The sequence below is a fragment of the Nerophis lumbriciformis genome, linkage group LG22 (assembly GCF_033978685.3).
Source record: "Nerophis lumbriciformis linkage group LG22, RoL_Nlum_v2.1, whole genome shotgun sequence".
NCBI classification, from domain to species: domain Eukaryota; kingdom Metazoa; phylum Chordata; class Actinopteri; order Syngnathiformes; family Syngnathidae; genus Nerophis; species Nerophis lumbriciformis.
The window spans coordinates 2047364-2073832 of NC_084569.2; the positions used below are offsets into that span (position 1 = coordinate 2047364).

Below are 26469 nucleotides of genomic sequence, written 5' to 3' on the forward strand. Positions count from 1 at the left end.
TGTCAAAAATATTCCGTTCACAAAATTCAAACGCCAAAAAAGTCAAAGTAACTTTTGTACACAGTGCTGCTGTTAATGCCACACATGATCTCAGATCGACTAAAGAATCGATATATTGATTTGAGGAGCGACAATTTTGAGCGTCGAGATCTGGTATCGGCAGTAGGTGCCGACATTTCAGTATCTCCCCGCCCGCACATCGCTATGGTGTCCAAAGAAAGAGATGAAAGGCGGACGTGTAGTTCCACGTCGACATGAGCGCAACAACACAAAGCATTGTTTATCAAGATGAGCGCCATAACGCAAATACACAAGTGGTGTATAAAAGGGCTGAGACGCACGCGTCGTTCCTTAAATACCCGCGCCTTGACATCCGGGTAGTGACGTCACGAGCAGAGGAGGAGACAGAGTCGCGGAGGACGGCCGCCACTCGCCAGAGCCACCGGAGCTTCTCAGGGACCATCAGCAGGGAGCGCGGCCGACGACAGAGCTAAGAGCTGGGGGAATGAGCGCCGCCACAATCCGCTCCCATCCTCCTCCACCAAGGCACCCATCCGCCTGACAACCACAGGGACAGAACCTCCGCGCAAGCAGCTCCCCTACGAGGCCAATATTGGGCGTGAGGTGGGTTCGGGAGCCGGGGAAAGCAGGGGGGAAAAAGGCACCCGCCGCGGCCGAGAGAGAGTCCACTATTGACGGCTTAGCAGCGTAGGGGGAGGGGGGGGCGAGTGGATGTCCATCAACATCGTATAACTAGGGTGCGGTTTTACCTGGAAATGTGACGAATATATTCAAGTAAACGTGAAGATTATTTAATAAATGTGGAGAAAATGGCTCGGGAGTTTCCGTCGTAGCGAACCCGCTTCAAGTAACGTTAGCTCGGCGGCTAACACAACACTAACAGTGTTAGCTCGGTGGCTAACACAACACTAACCGTGTTCTTTTCTTTCCTTAGTTTATTTGGAACATGGACACACTTACACATTACACAATTACTTACAACATAACACATCACACAATTCATATCATTTCACTTTACATCATGTCCGAAAAGGAGTAGGAAGAAGCAAAGCTTATTTAATCCTACCCCTTTCCCACTTCAGAGCGTTTACAAATATATACATTCATTTACTGACTTTTTTTTTTTTATAGTAAAATGACATCCGTGAATGAGTAATACGACAGTTTTGTAATATATAATGCAGTCAGTCATTATTAACATACTGAGATGAAGAATATCTTATTAAGTGTTTCTCCTAATTCTTCTTCTTTGTACTTTGTAAGCACTATTCATTTGAACAACCTCTTAAACTGGATCATATCTTGTTGAACTTCTTTACTTAATCCATTCCATCATTTAATTCCACATACTGATATGCTGAAGGTTCTAAGGGTTGTACGTGCATACAAATGTTTTAAATGACATTTTCCTCTAAGATTATATTTCTCTTTAGTTGAGAAGAATTGTTGTCTTTGGTAGCAAGTTATAGTTTGCTTTGTACATCATTTTAGCTGTTTGCAATTTTACCAAATCATCAAACTTTAATATTTTTGAGTCAATAAATAAAGTGTTTGTAAGTTCTCCATACCCAACATTATATATCAGTCTAATTATAATACGAAAATTAGAACGATATGGCATCAGAGGTTTGGTATTGAATTGGGTAAGAAGTTATTTAACCAACAGGAAGCAATATGTAAAGATGGGTGAAAATATATCAACACGGCTAGATATATCCTGTGGTGTACCCCAGGGATCAATACTGGGACCAAGATTGTTCAATCTTTATATAAACGACATTTGTAAGGTTACGAAGGACTTAAAGTTGGTTTTATTTGCGGACGACACAACTGCTTTCTGTTCAGGAGAGAACACACAGAAGATAATACAAATAATAACAGAAGAAATGAACAAATTAAAAAGATGGTTTGACAAAAACAGACTATCTTTGAATCTCAGTAAAACTAAAATAATGCTATTTGGTAATAGTAGAAAAGAGCATCATACACAAATACAAATAGACGAAGTAGACATAGAAAGGGTAAAAGAAACTAGATTTTTGGGAGTATTAATAGATGATCAAATGAACTGGAAATCTCATATACAAAACATACAACATAAGGTGGCAAAAAACATTTCAATAATGAATAAAGCAAAATATGTCCTGGGCCAAAAATCACTACATATTCTCTACTGCTCGCTAGTGTTACCATATCTGAGTTATTGTGCAGAAATATGGGGAAATAACTACAAATGTGCGCTACATTCGCTAACCGTGTTACAAAAAAGATCAGTTAGAATAATACATCATGTTGGATATAGAGAACATTTATTTATTAAGTCAGAAATATTAAAGTTTGGTGATTTGGTAAAATTGCAAACAGCTAAAATGATGTACAAAGCAAACTATAACCTGCTACCAAAGAATGTACAACAATTCTTCTCAACTAAAGAGGAGAAATATAACCTTAGAGGAAAAAATAATTTAAAACATTTATATGCACGTACAACACTTAAAACTTTTAGCATATCAGTATGTGGAATTAAATGATGGAATGGATTAAGTAAAGAAGTTAAAAATTGTACTGATATGATCCAGTTTAAGAGGTTGTTCAAAATAATAGTGCTTACAGAGTACAAAAAAGAAGAATTATGAGAAATACTTTCAACCTTATTGAAAATAAGATATTCTTCATCTCAGTATGTTAATAATGACTGAATTAATTAATTACATATTACAAAACTGTTGTATACTAATTCATAGATGTTATTTTATTATATAAAAAGGTCAGTAAATGATTCTATATATTTGTAAACGCTTGAAGTGGGAAAGGGGTAGGATTAAATAAGCTTTGCTTCTTCCTACTCCTTTTCGGGCATGATGTAAAATGAAATGATATGAAATTGTGTGATGTATTATGATGTAAGTGTGTTCATGTTCCAAATAAACTAAAGAAAGAAAAGAAAGAATTCAGGGGTAGGGAACCTATGGCTCTTTTGATGACTGCATCTGGCTCTCAGATCAATCTTAGCTGACATTGCTTAACACGATAATTAATGAATAATTCCGCTGGTAATCACAGTGTTAAAATAAAACGTTCAACATATAAAACATTCTCATGCATTTTAATCCATCCATCCGTTTCCTACCGCACCTGTTCAAGAAGTCGCATTAATGGTAAGAAGCATTTTATTTATTATTGGTTAGCTTTAGAATAACAATGTTATTGAAAAGAATAATACTCTGAAAATGTTGGTCTTACTTAAAAATGCACGCATTTAGTTGTATTCAGTGTTAAAAAATATTATATGGCTCTCACAGAAATACATTTTAAATTAGCTTGCCTTTCATGGCTCTTAGCCAAAAAGGTTCCCGACTCTAATTGATCTTTTTTGTAACACGGTTAACGAATGTAGCGCACATTTGTAGTTATTTCCCCATATTTCTGCACTATATAGCTAATATGTTAGCTTCCAATGTACACTTTACGGCTTTTCAAAGGTTTCACATACACAAGTTCACCTTTTTAACTCTTGACCAGCACAACCCAGTTGCTCCTCCTAAATAGTGCTAACGCTGCAAAGTAAGATGTGTATTTATGTACCGTATATATATTTTTATATTGTGTTGACTATGACAGCTGCGGGAGAGGCGTTGCAAAGTAAGATGTATATTCATGCATATTAATTTCATAGTGTTGTAAAAGTGTTGAGACTGACAGTAAGATGTGTATATATATTTCATATTGTGTTGTAAAAGTGTTGACTATCACGGTATGACACTTACCTTTTGTACTCTACTGTGCAGTAACAAGTACAAGTTGGTGATGCCGATATTTATGTTTATATTCAGGGCTTCTTTATGATATTTAGAAGAATCAGTGACAAAATAGTCACCCTAGTAGCCATTGTTGTCCTGCTGATGGCACATGATGCAGCATGACTCACTTTCAACTCCTCCTGACCTATTTATCCCCTCTAAACTTGTCAATACATTCATATAGGCTGGGCAATATGGCTGAAACCCGTATCAAGTCTTTTATATCGGTTAAAAAAATAAATAAATCTCCTTCTCACCCCGGTGGGGTGGTATCTGTGTCATCCTCAAGCTCGGGTCCTCTCCCAGAGGCCTGGGAGTTTGAGGGTTCTGCACAGTATCTTGGCTGTTCCTAGGACAGCTCTCTTCTGGACTGATGTTGTTCCTGGGATCTGTTGGAGCCACTCTCCCAGTTTGGGGTGTTACTGCCCCAAGCGCCCCCACTAACCTAACAGAATCGTGCAGACGGGTTATTGTTATGTTGCATAATTGGGTGTAGATTCTGCTGGGCTGAAACCAGAACCATATTCCAACCAAAATCAGATGGATTTGATCTCCAGCTGGCTGTCAGCGATCCTGCAGCAAGTAATTAGATTATGTCACTTATTGTGTCACTTTGTGAAAAATGTTCCTTGCTAAATCAGATCGGTGGCCGCAAACCATGAGATACCCTGTTGGTGTAATGAAACCTCACCTTTTATCAACCCCAATCCATCACCTGCACAAAGGCAGGTGTCTTTAGCAGGGCGGGGGAGGGGGGCTGTGGCCTCACCTTTTTAAAGTTGTTTTCACGTGAAATGTTGTCTTTTATCTTCATCACGTTCTGGTTTGGAGATAACGCCGCCGCTTTGTCGCCTTTTTACCCAGTCTGCACTGTTCTTGTCGTGTCTTCACGAGACAGAAAATAATAGATGTGCTAGCTGCTTGTTTTTTTTTGCAAATTGTCGGTGTCTTGACTTCTTTTTTTTTAACCCAAACAAAGAAGTTTCTCTTCCCCTTTTTTGGCACCAATTCCTCTTTGTGTTTTGTTGATTTAGCTTCTATTGTGGTCTTGTCTGTGCAGAGATGTTGACGTTCATGCCCACCGTAAAATTATTTTTGCAGGGATGTTGACGTTCATGCCCACCATAAAGTTCCTTTGAAGTGATGTAAAAAGTAGCATCGCTGGTGCAGTCTCATTAGCCGCACCCCAGACGTAAAACTCTGATATTAACACTAGATACTGTATTTTCTGCACTAAAGAGTGTGTCAGTTTATAAGCCACACCCACTAAATTAGAAAAATATAGTTTATTCTATATATTAGCCACAAATTATTCTGTAAATGTTTATTTACATAACTTTTAATTGTTTCCAAACGGTGTCTGTAACACGGCAGTAAAACAGCTGATCAAACAAAACAGAAGTCATGGTCATGAACCCACTAGCTGCGCAAGCTAGCTCTCCAATCAGCTAAACAGACTCAAGAAATGTAACTCAGGGGAGTTAATATACTGTTTTCTCCAGACTATAGACCGCACCTTTGACCAAATTTAACCATCAAAATGTATATATGTACCTCAAGTAGAACACTGAATGTGCATATGAAAGCAACACAAGCATTATAAACAAAGTAAAATGGCAGAAACAAAATCATACTAGAAATAAATAAAAATAAATGTGAAAAATACGCAAGATGGCATATATGACATAGCTGCACTTTTTGTCCATATAGATAAAAATAGTGTTAGTATATGAGTTCCAGTCTTATACATAAGACTGCACGATTATGGACAAAATAATAATTTTAATATTTTTATCAATATTGGAATCACATTTAATAATCATGACTATTCACTATGTTTGGTAAAACATTGTTGGGTGTGAACATTGTCATTTGTAATATCTCATAAAAATTCTCTACTCTTCTAGATCTATATATTTAAAGAAAAATATTTGTGTTTTTGTTCATTAATAGTATCAGCTTGTCAGATTTGTTCTTACATGATGCCTTTATTTCTAGTTTTACATTTTCATAGAGAGAGGTATTATTAAAGTTCTGTACATGTACATGTTCTAATGTGTGTACATGTACATGCTGTATTAGGACAGCTCATTGAGAGTTTGGGTAGAAATGTCATATAGGAATTATACACCATAAAATATTAACAAAATGCTATGTCACATGAATGGTTTTTAAAGTAATTACTTTGTGGAATGAAAAAAAAACAAGTACCGGTAATGTAAAAAAAACATGGTGTTTACTTTTTGATATCAATATAAAAGACAAGGCAGTTTGGCTCATGAAGATGAAGTCAAATAAACAAGCTTTGTTGTTGGTCAACAACAACCATGTACTTCAGTGCAACAGTTTGGCCAACAAAAATAAAGAGTGATACCTCATATCCAACACACAATCTTTGTGCCACCCGGACAACTCAGCCAGTGTTCAATTGGACGAGAAGACAAAACATTTGATGTTATTGGAACACTAACAAAGTTAGCAGTTAAATAAAGGAGGAGTAAACAAACTACAGACTTTCTAAACAAGTTGTGACAACATTCACCTGCAGCTTGCTAACTCTCAGTCCCAGAAGCTGACGGACGGACGCCAGCTGCACATTCAAAATGAAACTGCAACATGAAATATTGTTCTCCTCCTTGTGCTCTTAATGGCACACCGAGACTCCACAGAAGTAGAAGCCATTGAAACGAAGAGATCGGCTCCGTTAGCTCGGAGGGAACATTTTCAAAACCAAGTCCATGGAGTCGCCGCCATGTTTCCCAAACTGAACGGCTCAAGTGCGCATGTGCAGACTCTGCGGCGCTTCAGTATTCAGGAAGTAAGCAGCTGCCTAAAATGCATTACTAAATGGCGGCTTTTCGGTAAATAAAAATGTTCACTGTATTACTAACCGTCTGGAATTTTACCGCTGTCTATCACATACCTGCCAACTACTCCGGTTTTCCCATAATTAGTACGGTTTTCATCAACCTATTCCGGGTTACGGTTGCAGTGATAAAAAATACGGTTTTTCATTAATTAAAAAAATTTTTTTTTTTTTAAAGTTTTATTCACGAAATCGCGTAACAACAATGACAATCGACACTGCTTCCCGTAACTTCCTATCGAGCCATTCCGAATGCCATGCGCGAGGCTATTTATAGCACCGCTGCCAAGCACGAGGCCATTGTTTCCAAACGAGCGAACGATCATGGAATCAGCCGGAGAAAAATCGCATACGAGTCTTAAACCGAAAAGAAAACTGCAGTCATTCCGTGAAGAATATTCAAAAGCCTATCCGGGAATAATTATCCGTTCCAAAAAGGGTGAAAACTACGCGAATTGCACCTTGTGCAGACAAGATTTTTCGATCGGACACGGAGGAATTAGCGATGTAAAAGACCACGTTGGGACAAAAAAACACAAGTGTAATGCCGTTGCTAGCGATACAAGTGGAAAACTTTCAACGTTTTTCGTCGCCCAAACAGATTCTTTGGATGTGATAAATGCCGAAGTTTTATTTACGGAGGCAATAATTGAGCAAACAAAAAGGTAATGACACCAATGTTATCTATTGGAATTGTTTAGTACTGTTATACTGTTAAAAGTGTTGATACTATTTATGCTTTCAAGTCCAAGTTGAAGAAATCTTGTTAAATGTTGACAGCATAACTACCAAAATACAGAAGTATGTCCTTAATATTTTTGCAGTGCTATTTATGTTGAAAAGTTCAAATGATTACATTAGAGATGTGATGTGCCACTTTTCAAGTGTCTGATGGCTTAAATTAATTTTCATTCATTTTTCATATTTTGAATTCTTTTGAAAGGCTTACAAAAAAACTACATTTGAATTGTAATTCCATGCTATTGACAGGACTATTAATTTTAATGAAGTTAGCTTACCATGTTTACAGTATGATAATTGTGATAGAAATGTGAATTTTAGGCACAGAATATTTTTTACAATTGAACAAGGCAGTAGATTATACAAGCTTGGACAGAAAGTTAATAATGACACCATTTTTTTTTTAATGGAATTGTTTAGTACTGTTTTACCATTTGTTTACTGTAAAAAGTGTTTATACTTTCAATGAACAAATTGAAGTCTTGTGAAAGGTTGACAGGATAACTGGCATTAACTGTCAAAATAATTTCAAACTATTGAAGTTAGCTTACAGAATAAACATGTCAATCAACCCATATGATTTTTGCTGTAATATTTTTGTTTTGAAAAGTCACTGTGACTGATAGAAAAGTGATGGTTTTAGCAACATTTTAACCTGTCTGAATGCTAATAATCATTTTTGCGTCGGGGGGCGTAGGAACCCCCCACCAGGACTTTGTCCTGGACCTACCGGGGCCTGCGGCCCCTGGACCCTGGCTACTAGGTTTTTCTGATTTCAAAAGTTGGCAGGTATGCTATCATTATACCGTTAATCATTACATCCCTACTCCATCAACAAGTAAAAATCAAGGGCGGTCACGGCATGTTGTTGCCGTAAATGTTGGTACATTTTCAGGGCATTAAAGCAAATCACAAAGGCGGTCGCGGAAAATGCTGAGGTTAAAATTCGAGCCCTGTATCGTCACAAATATTCTGTCTCTAATGGCTATGCTGATGTTAAATAGCAGACACCCTCAAGAAATGATTTTGGATTGTGCTACAAGCATGATGCCACTAGCAAGAATGTATCGGGGCAGATGCAAGTCCGAAGCAAAACAAGTCCAGTGGGAGATTCTTTTTGAAAGAATTAGTGTGGAACTGCGAACTATCAAGCTGGTGGCTATTTATTTCCGATTAGCATTTTGATTTGAGCATCGAAAGTCACTTACTAGTTAAGCAGGAAAAGAGCAGAATATGTTGATCTATCTTTTTTGTCTCCTCAGACAAAACTTTTTGTTTCTTTGGTTCTTTTGTAGCTTCGGCCATGATAGCGCTAATTGCATGAAGGCGTTCTTCTTCTTTTAGTTTTCTGGCGGCACGTGGGCGCTCGCACGTGTTTTTAACGAATGGGAAAAGGGGGAGTGACCTATGCCGTAAAGCAAGTCAGCACATTTGTAGTATTTTGCGTGGCAGGGTTCGCTCAGTGCCAGTGAGAGCGACACAGACTCCCTGAGGCCATGACAGAGGTGTCATTCAACTAGTTGGAAGTCCATGTATTGTCCCAAAAGTCATGAAAGTAGTAAGTTGAAAAGTTACATAGTGCTGCTTAATAAACCAGGGATGTCCAGGGTGCAACAGGCCAATGAGCCAACCTTTTTTTGTTTATTGGAGAATAATTACATTCCATCATGTTGCAGTTTTTATGTTTCTGAAACAAATCATAGCTTTTTTAGAAAAAATCTGCGAGCTTTGAAGGTTTAGGGAAATGGATGTCCCATCAATATGTTTGTGCGCTCAGTTCCAGGAAAAGCTGGTGCCTGACTGGAAGTCTACTTTTGACGGTGCAGCAGCAGCACCACATTTGGAGCAAGTCAACACGTTCATAAGGCACGGTTTGTTTCCGTGGCGAGGAAGCAAACGTCTGGCTCTGCAGGAACATTCTGTGTGTGGAGTAACTGATGAATCCAGCCAGCACGCCACAGCTGCCTTCCCTCTCTCGTGATCTTGCTACAGTGCAAGGGCGGGAAAATGTGGCGTGGTAGCGAGCGCTGAATAAATGATGATCATGCCCCAGCGTCATGTGCAGTTACATCCCAGCAAATGAAACCCACCACTTTTATGTGTGCCAAGTCTCCATAGTCCTATTTTTTCTTCTGTCGAGCCCACTTTTATTTTTTATTTTTTTCATCCCCCTCCCCTCCTGGTTTTTGCTGATCTCACTACAAGCGCCCCACCCCTACAAATCTTTTTGTGCATGACTGCAGGCCAGACAGCTGTTTGCTGATCAGCGCTCCCAACTGTGTTGGATCAATGTGTCCACGTGTCACTAGGAATGTTGACTTGTTCCACCACTTGGTTGGACACCACTGCTCGCTCTTGTGACAACAGGAAGTACAGGAAGACTAATCATCTGTGTCCTTTTCATTCCAGTGACTGCCTGCAATCATGGAGTTAAGAGTGGGGAACAAGTATCGGCTCGGGAGGAAGATAGGAAGTGGATCCTTTGGAGACATATACCTTGGTAAGTTGAAATGGACACAATTGTGCTATTTTTTTGTCACATCCTGGAACCTGAAGTGTCATTTACGAAGCTTGTATAGAGTCCAAAGCAGGGCCGAAAGTTTGCGTATGCGTATCAAAACACAGCTTCAAACTGGGTAACACACGGCACACTGACAAAGCTTAACCTATTTTACTAGAACAATCTACAAGGTTAATACAGTTCACTTCTTTCTTCCCCTCCATTTATCTGCTTTAGTTTGTAATTCAAGTTATTACATATATGTATTATTGCATTTGAAACAATTGTTGATAATTAAGGTAATTATTATTATTCATTATCAATAGTGTTATTTCTATTGGTATTTGTATTGCTCCAGTTGTAGTGTAATAATGTGCATTGTCATTTCTGTGTTACTAATATTTACTTCACTAACTGCTTCTTTGCTATCACTTTTACTATCATATTTGTACATATCCTATTTGCTGATGCTGTCCAATTGTTGTTGTACGGTATACCGGTACTAGTATAGTTTCGTGGTGCTAATGAATCAAAAGTGTGTGTGTGTGTGTGTGTGTGTGTGTGTGTCAGCAATGCATATGCCAGTACTACTCAACTGGCGGCCCGTGGGCCACATGCTGCCCGCCAAAGCTTTTTGTTTGGCCCGCTGAACATTACCCAAATAGGCTCTATGAAAGCATTCAAACTAGAGTTGCTCATGTATGCAGTACGCAGGAAGCATATGTGTGACAATGAAGCAGCAGTGGGTGAGGAGAAGAAGATGGAAAAAAATGTTTTGCGAAAATCTGACTTAACAGCGACTGGACAACAAAGTATGAATGTATTGAGATTGCTGACTTTTATGCCTTTTGTATTTGTGGCAGTGTTGTTTTTGGCTGTTTAACTCTGGCGATCAAAACTGGTTCAATGTGCTGAATTTGACCAATTTGACACCTTAGGTTTAATTGTGTTAAGTTAAAGTACCCATGATTGTCACACACGCGAAATTATTCTTTGCATCCCATCACCCTTGATCACCCCCTGGTAGGTGAGGGGAGCAGTGAGCAGCAGCGGTGGCCGCGCCCGGGAATAATTTTTGGTGATTTAACCCCCAATTCCAACCCTTGATGCTGAGTGTAATGAATCCCATTGTTAGTCTTTGGTATGACTCGGCCGGGGTTTGAACTCACAACCTACCCATCTCAGGGCTGACACCCTAACCACTAGGCCACTGAGTAGGCAACCAAATGTGTGCAATGTTTGCTGTGTATTAACACTAAACCTTCTATTTTATTTATATAACATACACTATGAACATTATGTGAAATACACAATGTACATTGTTATGCTTTTGTAATGTTTATATTTTCAGTCTTACAAATCTAAATAAAGGAAGACTTTTTATAAAAAATTATTTTAAAAAGGAACATCAATCGTCAAAACTTCATGCTGTTAACTATCTGCACATGCCGGAAACGAGTAGCGAGGGCAGAATAATGAGTTTACTGACAGTGCAGTGTAAAAGCCGACGTGTTTACTTTGTAAATAAACGCAGTCTCAACGAAATAGAACCTGCGGAAACACTTTCTAAAAAAAATATATATATATAAAAAAAAACATCCACATTTTGATGTCCGGCCCCTAAACCCTTGGGCTCTAGAATCTCCGGCCCTCTTCATATGTAGTTGAATAGCCCTGGCATACGCCATTGCTGTACTTCTCGCTAATAGTTTTTTCAATTCAATTCTTTATATTTAAAATGTCAGGTTTTAGCCGAAGGCTAATTTCTACCTGTAGTCCCCAGACAGGATGGTGTATACATACAAACGACATCTACATTCACGAGAAAACAGAATAGTCAGTATCACCACCACAGACTCTGTAACAGTCAGGTAATTTTAAGTAGGGTTCAGAAAACAGGTAATTACTTTGCTTTAAACAGACACAACAATTAAAAACAACATAAAAAGGAGCAATGTATATGTATTGCATTTTTAAGTCCACAGCTAATCCCTCCTTTTCAGGCTTATTTGTTGGCTTTTTTTCATCCAAATTGAGTATTGAAATAGACATTGTTTGGTGAGTGGCAAAAAAGAAACGTAGGCTGAAGCCCTGAAGAGCAATGACCGTGTAATCAGGATGCAACGTAGGGGGTCCGCCTCTTTAAAATGGCAGTGCCCCTTGTTTCTTGTACTGCACAGAAATTAATGTCATCAAAATGGCAGCCCCCTAAGGCTTCCAGCGGCACACTGATGAAGCAATGAAGCATTTGTACACAGAGACAAGGTTTGGCTCGATCTAAATGTTTGCCACCTGAAAAGTTTGCAACTAGAGGGGTTTGCAAATCAAGGTTCCACTTTATTCAATTGAATAAATGGAGGCTAATTCATTTTAAATGTCTTTTTTTTTCTTGTCAGAATTCCACGCACAGTTTTATAGATGACCCTGCCACGGATCTCAGTAGTTTTGTTTCCTTTCATCTCTTCAGGTGCTAATATTGCCACTGGTGAAGAAGTAGCCATCAAACTTGAGTGTGTGAAGACCAAACACCCACAGCTGCACATTGAGAGCAAGTTCTACAAGATGATGCAAGGAGGAGGTAACGTTTGTAACATTTATTAGGACAAACAATAACAGTTGTGTTGCGTTTGCCCCGATGTTTAGCTTTAGTTCTGTATTAGGTTGAACGCTGACTGTGTATTTCTTCATTTTAGTGGGTATTCCCTCCATAAAGTGGTGCGGCGCAGAGGGAGACTACAACGTGATGGTGATGGAGCTTCTCGGTCCCAGTCTTGAGGATCTTTTCAACTTTTGCTCGCGCAAGTTCAGCCTTAAGACCGTCCTGCTTCTGGCAGACCAAATGGTGAGGCTTTCATGAGGAGGTAAAACACTTTATGTCGCCAGGGATGGGAGTAGAAAACAGGTGCTTGGGGAGAACTAGTTCCCAGTGTTTCAATTCCTGGGAGTCATTTGTTGGCTTTGCTAACGATTCCTTTATCGATTCCTGTGGGCGTGCATGACGTCACCGTGCGGCACAACGCTGGAGGGTTCTTCACGAGAAAGGACAACAACAGGGCAACTTGCACACCAGATAGTAGTAATAACTTGCACACTAGATGGTAGTAATAATGACTTGCACACTAGATGGTAGTGATAATAACTTGCACACTGGATGGTAGTAATAATGACTTGCACACTAGATGGTAGTGATAATAACTTGCACACTAGATGGTAGTAATAATGACTTGCACACTAGATGGTAGTAATAATGACTTGCACACTAGATGGTAGTGATAATAACTTGCACACTAGATGGTAGTGATAATAACTTGCACACTAGATGGTAGTAATAATGACTTGCACACTAGATGGTAGTGATAATGACTTGCACACTAGATGGTAGTGATAATAACTTGCACACTAGATGGTAGTGATAATAACTTGCACACTAGATGGTAGTAATAATGACTTGCACACTAGATGGTAGTGATAATAACTTGCACACTAGATGGTAGTGATAATAACTTGCACACTAGATGGTAGTAATAATGACTTGCACACTAGATGGTAGTGATAATGACTTGCACACTAGATGGTAGTGATAATAACTTGCACACTAGATGGTAGTAATAATAACTTGTACAATAGATGGTAGTAGTAATAACTTGCACACTAGATGGTAGTGATAATAACTTGCACACTAGATGGTAGTAATAATAACTTGCACACTAGATGGTAGTAATAATAACTTGCACACTAGATGGTAGTAATAATGACTTGCACACTAGATGGTAGTGATAATAACTTGCACACTGGATGGTAGTAATAATGGCTTGCACACTAGATGGTAATAATAATAATTTGCACACTAGATGGTAGTGATAATAACTTGCACACTAGATGGTAGTGATAATAACTTGCACACTAGATGGTAGTAATAATAACTTGTACAATAGATGGTAGTAGTAATAACTTGCACACTAGATGGTAGTGATAATAACTTGCACACTAGATGGTAGTAATAATAACTTGCACACTAGATGGTAGTAATAATAACTTGCACACTAGATGGTAGTGATAATAACTTGCACACTAGATGGTAGTAATAATAACTTGCACACTAGATGGTAGTAATAATGACTTGCACACTAGATGGTAGTGATAATAACTTGCACACTGGATGGTAGTAATAATGACTTGCACACTAGATGGTAATAATAACTTGCACACTAGATGGTAGTGATAATAACTTGCACACTAGATGGTAGTGATAATAACTTGCAAACTGGATGGTAGTAATAATGACTTGCACACTAGATGGTAGTAATAATAACTTGCACACTAGATAATAATACCAGATAGTACTAGTAACATTAGCACGCACAGTATGTGATGACTTTGAACGATTGACACGTTTTTCTATCCACCGGTGACAATGTCAGCACGTTGCCTGCTGCTATTATTCATTGTACAAGCAGTTATTAACTGTAAATGTTAAAAATGAATGCTTCTCACACATTACATGAGGAGAGCGTGTCTGATTGGCTCACGGTCCTCCACAGCAAAGACACTCTAATTGGTCAGAAAGATTGCCTATCCTTACTGAAAGCCAATATCTAAGTTACATTTAAAGCAGTGTGGGTGGCACTGGGAGCAGGTGGGTAAAGTGTCTTGCCCAAGGACACAACGGCAGTGACTAGGATGGCGGATGCGGGGATCGAACCTGCAACCCTCAAGTTGCTGGCATGGCCGCTCTACCAACCGAGCTATACCGCCCCAGTATAGATTAGGGGTGTCCAAAGTGCGGCCTCAGGGACATTGGCAGCCCACATTCTTAAGACAAAATAAACACATGCTATGTTAGAACATTTCACACAAAAATAGGATAGTGGATGCTGAAATGTGTAATTTGAACGCAAATGCTAACATTAGCATGCTAAGAGTTTAGTATGCGTCAAGTACCAAGTTATGACTCTGAAGCAAATGCATGCAAAAATAAATAAAAAAAATGTTAGCATGCTAATATTTAGCATGTGTCAAGTACTAAGTTATGAATGACTGAGGTGCTCAGCTGCAAAATGGGCTAAAAAAGTTAGCATGCTGATGTTAGTAATGCTGTCTGAGGCTGAGCCAATCAGTGGCCACGGTACTGAACAGCACGGTCTGATATGTTTTGGTCTGTTCTAATGGCCTAACTGCAGTATTGATATTTTTTTAATTATTAATTTTGTTTAGTCATTTTTATGCTTAAAAATGCCTCATTTAGAATTGCGTACAATATGCTTTATTGCTGCAACACAAGCTAAGTGAGGATGTCGTGTTCAGATATTTTAGCATATATTGTATTGGTTTTAGTATCTTTCAAGCACAAAATGTGTCAAAGTGGCCCCTGCAGCAATTCATTTGTACGTATGCTGGAAAAAGGACAGTCCTGACATGGATGGTTGCAGAAATACACAACACAGTTCTATTGTTTGACTTGCCACTCAATGACCTAGTTTGGCTTTTGAGTGGTCAGCTCGTATTATTTTAAAATAATCACTTTAGTTTATATGTTAATGAGAATGTGTGTAAATAACTATTTCATTATTTTCACAACAAATATTCTTTTGAGGACCTCCCATGTGAGTCTCTCAAGACCTCACTGTTGATGTTTCTTCTAAGCTAAAAAGTTGATGCTTATCAACCTGTTTATTATTTTTCCCCAAATAAGAAGCAATAAAAAAATGCTATCGTTACACAGAAGTGAAAATGGAATGGTAAAAACCTTAAGAATTTACACCCTTACTTCTGTTTGCTAATTTGCTCATGAATTCCTTTTAGGCTTTGTTTCATATCACCTAACTCATGCATCAGCCATTTTATGTTGTCTTTGTCATTTGTTTTCTCTTAGCCTTTTTTCTTCTTCTTCAGTAATGTTCTATCCACCCGTATTGTAGACGTTTGAAGGTGTCCAAATGGTCCTGTGTTGTGGGTTGCAAATAGAGTGGAGCTTGTTGTGCAAACAATCTGTCGCCACCGGACAACCTCTGATCTGTCCGGATTATGCTTTCCCGTAGGAGCGAATAGAGATGGAAATAATCTGTTCCAGTGTCACAATAAAGCCACACAATGCCACAGATAAATTCACATACAATAATCCTTTGATATGCAGCCTGTTAAGGTCTTTGCTGACTCGGGATGTAACAATATTTATAGGGACGGCGTGGCGCAGTGGGAGAATGGCTGTGCGCGACCCGAGGGTCCCTGGTTCAATCCCCACCTAGTACCAACCTCGTCATGTCCGTTGTGTCCTGAGCAAGACACTTCACCCTTGCTCCTGATGGGTGCTGGTTAGCGCCTTGCATGGCAGCTCCCTCCATCAGTGTGTGAATGTGTGTGTGAATGGGTAAATGTGGAAGTAGTGTCAAAGCGCTTTGAGTACCTTGAAGGTAGAAAAGCGCTATACAAGTACAACCCATTTATTAACATTTTATAGCACGATATTGTTGAATGTGCTCATAACGTGTTTATACACACACTGAAATAGTTTAACCAAGTTTTATGTATATATAAAAAAAGGAATGCATTGATGCTATATGATTGTTTGAAAAAAACATTAAATATTGTTCTGGATTTTTAAAAGCCATATTTTTGAGTAATTTTTTTTTTTTTTTTTACAAATCAGTTAACAGAAATACAATACAATGCAAATCAAATGTTCTCTCATTATACACTAACACATCCAGAAAACACCAACAATACTCCATGTCCTGACCTGAAAATGGATCAAATAGGAATGATATTGTTATTATAAGCACAGACTGACTATTTTAGTGGCGCATTGATAGCAGTGAGCTAATGCTAGCTTATGCTGCTACTGTTGACTCACTAAGCTATTTCTGCTTGGTCTCAAACTTGCTAAAAGTAAATATTAGATTATAATTCATGCATCTCTCACCTGCTTTTAGACAAATGTGGCTATAGACCCACAGACTGGTCCACTTTCACATCACAGGCTTGTTGCGGCACCACTTTTTTAAAACATTTTTGAGGTATGTGGTTAATTCTTCATCTAAACTGAGTTATGCGAGTGTCCCGTCGGTTGGCATCCAAGTGAGAGTGGAAATGTTACAGTATTTGTATTATTATTGTTTGTTATTGTTAGTTTGTATGTTTAGCACCTAGCAATTCTGCTAATGCCATAATGTTACAATATAACTACATTCGTTACTTGGCTTCTAAAACATGTTGCTCATCCTCTGTGTTCAGGCTCAAAATTATAAAGTACTGGATCATAATTTTTCTAAAAGTAATCGTCGTCGGCTCTCACAAAGTCTGCTTGATTAACATTGTTGTTGATGGGGAAGGGATCTGTGGTTTCTCCTCTATGTCACGGGATCACGTGACTGGCTTCCTCATTCTCTCTCACAATGGCTCAGGAATATCTGTCAGATTGATACTATTTTGATCGTATCTATGTATCTGCAAACTTTGCAAGTCTTTCAGTGTCATAAATGATATATATATATATATATATATATATATATATATAATTAGCTTCAATATAGAGGTTACACTCTACTAGCATTTAAGCTAACTACCCCTAAGACGGTTGCTGAAATAGTTTAGTTTGACTTTAAAGCACGGTTAATTAACTGGCGACACAAGACTAAAAACACTGGAGCGCTGTTGTATAGATGATCTTTGACTAGCTGTTTTTTTGCAGTAGCTCCTTTGTCCAATTCTCAGGAATATACAAAATAAGAATAATAGTGGAGAAAGAAGTCCTTGGCTCCCAAAACAAGGTACCGGTAGTTGAATATCCCTGCTTGAGGTCCCAAGTACAGACCAAGTCATGGTCTACGTGTATACATCCTGCAGACTGACAAGGTCCGCCTCCTTTTGTGTGCCTTGTCCTTCAGATAAGTCGTATCGAATACATCCACTCCAAGAATTTCATTCACCGCGATGTGAAGCCCGACAACTTCTTGATGGGGCTCGGCAAGAAGGGCAACCTGGTGTACATCATCGACTTCGGGCTGGCCAAAAAATACCGCGACGCCCGCACACACCAGCACATCCCCTACAGGGAGAACAAGAACCTGACCGGCACGGCACGATATGCCTCCATCAACACGCATCTTGGGATCGGTAAGGCGCACATGCTCCTCAGACACCAACCTGAATTACTTATGATCTGACAAAGACATTGTTGGAACTTGTGCTACATACCTGGGATGTGGTCTAGACCTGTCCTCGAACGTGCATTGTCTGCTGTGTATCCTTGTTTGTCAGGACATGGAAGATTGCGAACAAGAATGGAAAATGTAAAAATGTGGAGCAACTAGGCAAGGTACTGAATCTGGTACTTTTTTGGAAGCGACCGAATCCGGCCGGTCCTACCAGGCGCCGATTCACCTCAAATCCAACGGTGCCATGTTTCAGTGCGCTTAACGTCACACCCTGTTGCCAACTTGGGAGGCTCTCCCTACTTGGCACCTGGCGATCACTCCAGCAGCACTGAAAGCAGATTTAGCCAACAGGGGTGTCTAGACTTTTTGAATGGGGGGGGGGGGGCCGCATTGGGTTTAAAAAATTTGGCCGCGGGGCGAAAGCGGACTGCATGCAAAGTAACTTTGTATAATAAATGTATATCTATATGTATATATTTTTTAATTTATTATTTGATATTAAGAGTATGTGAAAGTTGAATTCCTACTTTTACTTCCTTGACGACCTCCTTAAGGTTTTTTAATCAAGCGGTTAAAGTGTGCCAAGTGTGGAGTGTTTAGCATTTTTCCCGTTATTCCTTGTAATGGGTGTAATTTCTATTTTTTTTATGTTTGGATTTTTTTCATAACCCCCACAAAGTTCAGTGAACAGGTTGTGTTGAATTTTTGGGCTGGTTGATTTTTTTTTTTTTTCTGCACTGTGACTAAGGAAGGTTGTTTGGATTGGGTCATAGAAGTAATTGCTATGCTTTCAGTACTTGAAAAGTACAATAAATGACTGAGTTACTTTCATTGGCCGCTAGATAGCAGCACTCAGACCATCAAATATTTATATATGTATACACTGCTCCCGGTCCAATTGTTTGTCTCGCGGGCCAATTTGAAGATGCCGGCGGGCCGTAGTTTGGACACCCCTGGTCAGGTAATTGTTGCAATTTTCAATGCCAACAAAGAAATTTGACTTAAGCGCTGCAACGTAAATTAAGCAAGGGTCCACTTTTCAAAAAAATGTGCTAGCTTAATGCTAATAATAAATTGGCTTTGCCATTGTCATGCTACTGACTAGCATTAGCCAAATTTACATTGTACTTTCAACACTAACATTTTTAATGTAAACTACAACTAAGATGCACATCACAATCAAACAGCTGGTGTGTTATAAGTACAATACTTAGTCTTAACTAGGGCTGTGAATCTTTAGGCACCTAAAGATTCAATCGGATTCTGATTCATAGTGTGACAATTCCATTCAGAATCGATTCTCCATTCTTGAGTCAAACAGATTCTCGAACAATAGTTTTAATGTAACTTTCAAAACCGGTTACAGGTTAGAAAACCTCCTTCCGGTTGCATGGAAATGGCCTAGAAATGTATTTTTAAAACTTGATTCTTATTTAAAAATATTAAACTTACGTTGCTTGGAGTGATGAATAAAGAATCCTTTCAAGTAGACACGCTGTGGAAGGCTAGACGACTGTACGGCACTTTTGTACGGTTGAAATATGGAGGGAAATTACTGGCAAAACTCTATAAAATGTTTCACAAACTATGGTTTCTTCCTGTCTGTGTGCGTGAAACATTTTTTTTAATTGTGACAAAAGTATTAACTTAGAGAAAAAAATGTTCTACTTGCAAATCCTTTAGTGTGTTTATTAGGGGTGTAACCGTACACAAAAATTTCGGTTCGGTACGTACCTCGGTTTAGAGGTCACGGTTGGGTTCATTTTCGGTACAGTAAAAAAATATATATATATACCCGTATACATTTTTTGGTTATTTATTTACTAAATTTGTAAACAATGGAACAACATACATATACACACAGGGTCCATTGCCAGGGTTCATGTGGTCAACATATATAAAATAAAAACTAAATAAGATAAGGCTCAGAATGGTTTCTTAACAAAACCTTTCTACATATAAAGTGCTTTTTTTGATTGATTGAGACTTTTATTAGTAGATAGTACAGTACATATTCCGTACAATTGACCACTAAATGGTAACACCCCAATAAGTTTTTCAACTTGTTTAAGTCAGGGTCCGTGTTAATCAACATTAAACTGCCTCAAGTTATTGCTCAGATTAAATAAAATGACAACACTTTTCTTCTACATATAAAAAGTGCAACATTAAACAGTTTCAAGTCAACTCAGCCTCAGATGAACTTTTCTTTCTCCCCCAGCCTGGCTAACTTGGCAGTAAGAGGATATATGGGCTCATTGTTCTTCCACCATAGAAGTGGCTCAAAATCTAGTTTTTAATGCAATATGGTCTTAAATCTGCTGCTATAAAAACATTTGTTATTGCTTTAGCCCTGCCTGACTCGCCGAGGAGAGGCTGCTTGAATGTGGTGGTGACGCTTCAAATGGGTTAGCATGTTTGACGTGTTGTCAGAAGCAGCTGCTGAACAATGTCGGCAAACCTCCGTCCTCCATTGTTGTATCACGCAGCCAAAGTGTTCCCAAACGGGAGATCTTAACGAGGCAGGAGGGTCTTCCAGCTCTGGCTTTTACATGTTGTCCTAGCCTGGTCGCTGCTAGCATGCCGTGTGTTGTGCCTCAGTGTGCATTGTTTACACAACGTGCGGTACGCTACTTAATATGTCCGTGTGGAAACTCGTTCGGTACACCTCCGAACCGAACCGGAACCCCCGTACCGAAACGGTTCAATACAAATACACGTACCGTTACACGTTTATAAAATCATTTTTTTCAGTTTGTGAAACCATTTTTTCAGTTTGAAACAATTTTGAGTAATTTCACTCCATATTGAAAGCTCTAAATCAGGGGTCCCCAAACTTTTTGACTCGGGGGCCGCATTGGTTTATGTTTTATTGGCGCTCTGACCATTGTGGATGTTTACAGAACAGTCCAGACGTGACGACCTGGAGTCCCTTGGCTACGTCCTCATGTACTTCAACCTGGGCTCCTTGCCATGGCAGGGCCTCAAGGCTGCCACCAAGAGACAGAAGTATGAGCGCATCAGTGAGAAGAAAATGTCCACGTCGATTGAAGTTCTTTGCAAAGGATACCCTTGTAAGTGTCGTTATATTGAAGTTCTTTGCTAGAATACCCTTGTAAGTGTTGTTATATTGAAGTTCTTTACAAAGGATACCCTTGTAAGTGTCGTTATATTGAAGTTCTTTACAAAGGATACCCTTGTAAGTGTCGTTATATTGAAGTTCTTTGCTAGGATACCCTTGTAAGTGTCGTTATATTGAAGTTCTTTGCTAGGATACCCTTGTAAGTGTCGTTATATTGAAGTTCTTTACAAAGGATACCCTTGTAAATGTCGTTATATTGAAGTTCTTTGCTAGAATACCCTTGTAAGTGTTGTTATATTGAAGTTCTTTGCTAGGATACCCTTGTAAGTGTCGTTATATTGAAGTTCTTTACAAAGGATACCCTTGTAAGTGTCGTTATATTGAAGTTCTTTACAAAGGATACCCTTGTAAGTGTCGTTATATTGAAGTTCTTTGCTAGGATACCCTTGTAAGTGTCGTTATATTGAAGTTCTTTGCTAGGATACCCTTGTAAGTGTCGTTATATTGAAGTTCTTTGCCAGGATACCCTTGTAAGTGTCGTTATATTGAAGTTCTTTGCTAGGATACCCTTGTAAGTGTCGTTATATTGAAGTTCTTTGCTAGGATACCCTTGTAAGTGTCGTTATATTGAAGTTCTTTGCTAGGATACCAATGTAAGTCATTATATTGAAGTTCTTTACAAAGGATACCCTTGTAAGTGTCGTTATATTGAAGTTCTTTGCTAGGATACCCTTGTAAGTGTCGTTATATTGAAGTTCTTTGCTAGGATACCCTTGTAAGTGTCGTTATATTGAAGTTCTTTACAAAGGATACCCTTGTAAGTGTCGTTATATTGAAGTTCTTTGCTAGGATACCCTTGTAAGTATCGTTATATTGAAGTTCTTTGCTAGGATACCCTTGTAAGTGTCGTTATATTGAAGTTCTTTGCCAGGATACCCTTGTAAGTGTCGTTATATTGAAGTTCTTTGCCAGGATACCCTTGTAAGTGTCGTTATATTGAAGTTCTTTGCTAGGATACCCTTGTAAGTGTTGTTATATTGAAGTTCTTTGCCAGGATACCCTTGTAAGTGTCGTTCTATTGAAGTTCTTTGCCAGGATACCCTTGTAAGTGTCGTTCTATTTAAGTTCTTTACAAAGGATACCCTTGTAAGTGTCGTTCTATTTAAGTTCTTTACAAAGGATACCCTTGTAAGTGTCGTTATATTGAAGTTCTTTGCTAGGATACCCTTGTAAGTGTCGTTATATTGAAGTTCTTTGCCAGGATACCCTTGTAAGTGTCGTTATATTGAAGTTCTTTGCCAGGATACCCTTGTAAGTGTCGTTATATTGAAGTTCTTTACAAAGGATACCCTTGTAAGTGTCGTTATATTGAAGTTCTTTGCTAGGATACCCTTGTAAGTGTCGTTATATTGAAGTTCTTTGTTTGTGTTTCTCTTCTTCTACAGACGAGTTCTCCACGTACCTCAATTTTTGCCGATCGTTTCGATTTGACGACAAGCCCGATTACTCCTACCTGCGCCAGCTCTTCAGAAACCTCTTCCACCGGCAGGGCTTCTCTTACGATTACGTCTTTGACTGGAATATGCTCAAATTCGTAAGTTGATGAAGTGGAGTGCTGAGGGGAAAACAATGTGATTGAGACTTAACAATGGCTCATTTGACCTGCAGGGTGCCACTCGGACAGCTGAAGACGGGGAACGGGAAAAGAGGACTGGAGATGAGCGGGACGATCGGATCGGTGTGGCGCCCAAGGGCTCTGCAGCACGAGGCCTGCCCCCAGGACCTAACCCTGGACCTGCCGGCAGAGTCCGAAATGGACCGGAACAGGCGGTTTCTAACCCTGCCTCACGGGTGCAGCAGTCTGGTAAGTTTGTCCCTGCATGACCAAGGTCTCCCAAGGAACCTGTTCCCGCCTATGGGACTTTTGACCTGCTGGGATGTCAAGGTTCTGCGTTATTTCAGGTAACACGTCGCCTCGCGCCATCTCTCGTGCGGAGAGGGAGAGGAAGGTGAGCATGCGGCTCCACCGTGGGGCTCCGGCTAACGTCTCGTCCTCTGACCTCACCGCACGTCACGACCAGTCCAGGATTTCTACGTCACAGGTGAGAAAAACACTCATAACCACTTTGGTTTGGATTCTTACACCGGCAAGTCTAGTACTGTCCCATCTCATCAGATTATATCTTCTCATAACACAATACTAAAGCAATCTAACTCAGGGGAGTCAATGTATCGATTTTTCCAGTTTATAATATATAAGCCACACCCACTAAGTTTTAGAGAATTTGTGTCCATTATTTGTCGCAATGGACTATAAGTCGCAGATAAATAAGTTGTGAAGGGAGTTATTTACACAGAAATATTTAGTAAATCCCTACAATGTAGTCTTGTTTGCTGTTTATCAATCAATCAATGTTTATTTATATAGCCCTAAATCACAAGTGTCTCAAAGGGCTGCACAAGCCACAACGACATCCTCGGTACAAAGCCCACATAAGGGCAAGGAAAAACTCACCCCAGTGGGACGTCGATGTGAATGACTATGAGAAACCTTGGAGAGGACCGCATATGTGGGTAACCCCCCCCCCTCTAGGGGAGACCGAAAGCAATGGATGTCGAGTGGGTCTGACATAATATTGTGAGAGTCCAGTCCATAGTGGATCTAACATAATAGTAAAAGTCCAGTCCATAGTGGATCCAACATAATAGTAAAAGTCCAGTCCATAGTGGATCCAACATAATAGTAAGAGTCCAGTCCATAGTGGATCCAACATAATAGTGAGAGTCCAGTCCACAGTGGGGCCAGCAGGACACCATCCCGAGCGGAGACGGGTCAGCAGCGCAGAGATGTTCCCAGCCGATGCACAGGCGAGCGGTCCACCCCGGGTCCCGACTCTGGACAGCCAGCACTTCATCCATGGCCGCCGGACCTGTGCCCCCCCCCCCCCCCCCCCCCCCCCCCCCCCACAAGGAAAAGGGGAGCAGAGGAGAAAAGAAAAGAAAAGAAACGGCAGATCAACTGGTCTAACAGGGGGGCTATTTAAAGGCTAGAGTATACAAATGAGTTTTAAGATGGGACTTAAATGCTTCTACTGAGGTAGCATCTCTAATTGTTACCGGGAGGGCATTCCATAGTACTGGAGCCCCAATAGAAAACGCTCTATAGCCCGCAGACTTTTTTTGGGCTCTGGGAATCACTAATAAGCCGGAGTTCTTTGAAGGCAGATTTCTTGCCGGGACATATGGTACAATACAATCAGCAAGATAGGACGGAGCTAGACCGTGTAGTATTTTATACGTAAGTAGTAAAACCTTAAAGTCACATCTTAAGTGCACAGGAAGCCAGTGCAGGTGAGCCAGTATAGGTATATATATATATGTATATATGTATATAAAGGTATATACAGTATAGGCGTAATATGATCAAACTTTCTTGTTCTTGTCAAAAGTCTAGCAGCCGCATTTTGTACCAATTGTAGTCTTTTAATGCTAGACATAGGGAGACCCCAAAATAATACGTTACAGTAGTCGAGACGAGACGTAACGAACGCATGAATAATGATCTCAGCGTCGCTAGTGGATAAAATAGAACGAATTTTAGCGATATTACGGAGATGAAAGAAGGCCGTTTTAGTAACACTCTTAATGTGTGATTCAAAGGAGAGAGTTGGGTGGAAGATAATACCCAGATTCTTTACTGATTCGCCTTGTGTAATTGTTTGGTTGTCAAATGTTAAGGTGGTATTATTAAATAAATGTCGGTGTTTAGCAGGACCGATAATCAGCATTTCCGTTTTCTTGGCGTTGAGTTGCAAGAAGTTAGCGGACATCCATTGTTTAATTTCATTAAGACACGCCTCCAGCTGACTACAATCCGGCGTGTTGGTCAGCTTTAGGGGCATGTAGAGTTGGCTGTCATCAGCATAACAATGAAAGCTAACACCGTATTTGCGTATGATGTCGCCTAGCGGCAGCATGTAAATACTAAAGAGTGCAGGGCCAAGAACCGAACCCTGAGGAACTCCGCACGTTACCTTAACATAGTCCGAGGTCACATTATTATGGGAGACGCATTGCATCCTGTCAGTAAGATAAGAGTTAAACCACGACAAAGCTAAGTCTGACATACCAATACGTGTTTTGATACGCTCTAATAAAATATTATGATCGACGGTATGGAAAGCAGCGCTAAGATCAAGAAGCAGCAACATAGATGACGCATCAGAATCCATGGTTAGCAGTAGATCATTAGTCATTTTTGCGAGGGCTGTCTCCGTAGAGTGATTGGCCCTGAAACCGGATTGAAAAGGTTCACAGAGATTGTTAGACACTAAGTGTTCATTTAGCTGCTGTGCGACAATTTTTTCGAGGATTTTCGAAATAAAGGGAAGGTGGGACACCGGTCGGTAGTTTCCCTTACATGCATATGATGTAGTCTTGTTTGCCGTTTATCCTTACATGCATATGATGTAGTCTTGTTTGCCGTTTATCCTTACATCCATATGATGTAGTCTTGTTTGCCAACTGGTCCCACCCGCCTAAGAACACAATTAAAACATTTTTGTCTCGTTTTTATTAGTTTGTTAAATTGTCAGTTAATTTTGTCATTGTTTTCGTCAACGTGAATTTGTTGTGATTCATTATTGTTCTATTTTAGTCCGGGGAAAATAGGTCTTGGGGGAAAAGTAAACAAACATTTAGAATGTATGAAATGAAGACTGCATCAGTGAAGATAATTCCTTCAATTAGAAGAAGTGTGATGCAGACCTTGACTGATGAAAACTCCTTTGCTCGCCTTGCAGGTCAGCATGCCGTTTGAGCACCTGGGGAAGTAGACCATGGCCAGGTGACTTGTCAATTAGCCTGCGTGTTCATGACACCTCCACTCATCACACCTTTTGTTGCAGACAAGATGGATGCCAACAGAACTTTTGACCATGCCCAGCATCTGACCTTTTTACGGAACCCTTTTGTCAGTCCCTGGATGGTCGTCACGGCAACTCAAGAAGAAAAGGAGTGACACTAGGACATTATTATTATTAACACCCCGTGGTTCTTTCCTCCTACCGAGCTGGTGTGGGAGGACAGAAAGGCAAAAGGAAGTTGTTGTTTTAAAACTTAGTAGAAATGGTTGGAAAAGGTCACCATTAAAATGAGGTTTTGTTTTTATTTCCTATGTGCTGCTTGCTGCCCCTTCACCCCTTTTGTGCTGTCATGTCTACGTCTTTATTTATGTGCGTGTCCTATTTCCCTAAGTCCCAAGGCCAGGTCCCTGGGGAAGGAGCGGACACCATTGCCCCCCCCCC

General features: G+C 39.7%; 1 protein-coding gene across 1 annotated transcript; it reads left to right on the forward strand.

Moving 5' to 3' along the window:
* The first annotated feature begins 346 nt into the window (after window positions 1–346).
* Window positions 347–26469, forward strand: LOC133615691 (casein kinase I). The gene is made up of 11 exons (XM_061974465.1): window positions 347–624; window positions 9838–9928; window positions 12396–12506; window positions 12622–12770; window positions 17812–18040; window positions 20985–21155; window positions 22609–22757; window positions 22832–23027; window positions 23126–23265; window positions 25966–26009; window positions 26071–26469. The coding sequence occupies exons 2-10, from the start codon at window positions 9853–9855 to the stop codon at window positions 25996–25998; spliced, it is 1254 nt and encodes a 417-aa protein (XP_061830449.1). The 5' UTR covers window positions 347–624; window positions 9838–9852; the 3' UTR covers window positions 25999–26009; window positions 26071–26469.

Bases quoted from the DNA above. Each gene is read 5' to 3' on its own strand.
- LOC133615691 (XM_061974465.1), top strand. From the start codon at position 9,853: ATGGAGTTAAGAGTGGGGAACAAGTATCGGCTCGGGAGGAAGATAGGA. The intron at 9,929-12,395 runs GTAAGTTGAAAT...TCATCTCTTCAG, and splicing joins CTTTGGAGACATATACCTTG to GTGCTAATATTGCCACTGGT. The intron at 23,266-25,965 runs GTGAGAAAAACA...CTCGCCTTGCAG, and splicing joins CCAGGATTTCTACGTCACAG to GTCAGCATGCCGTTTGAGCA.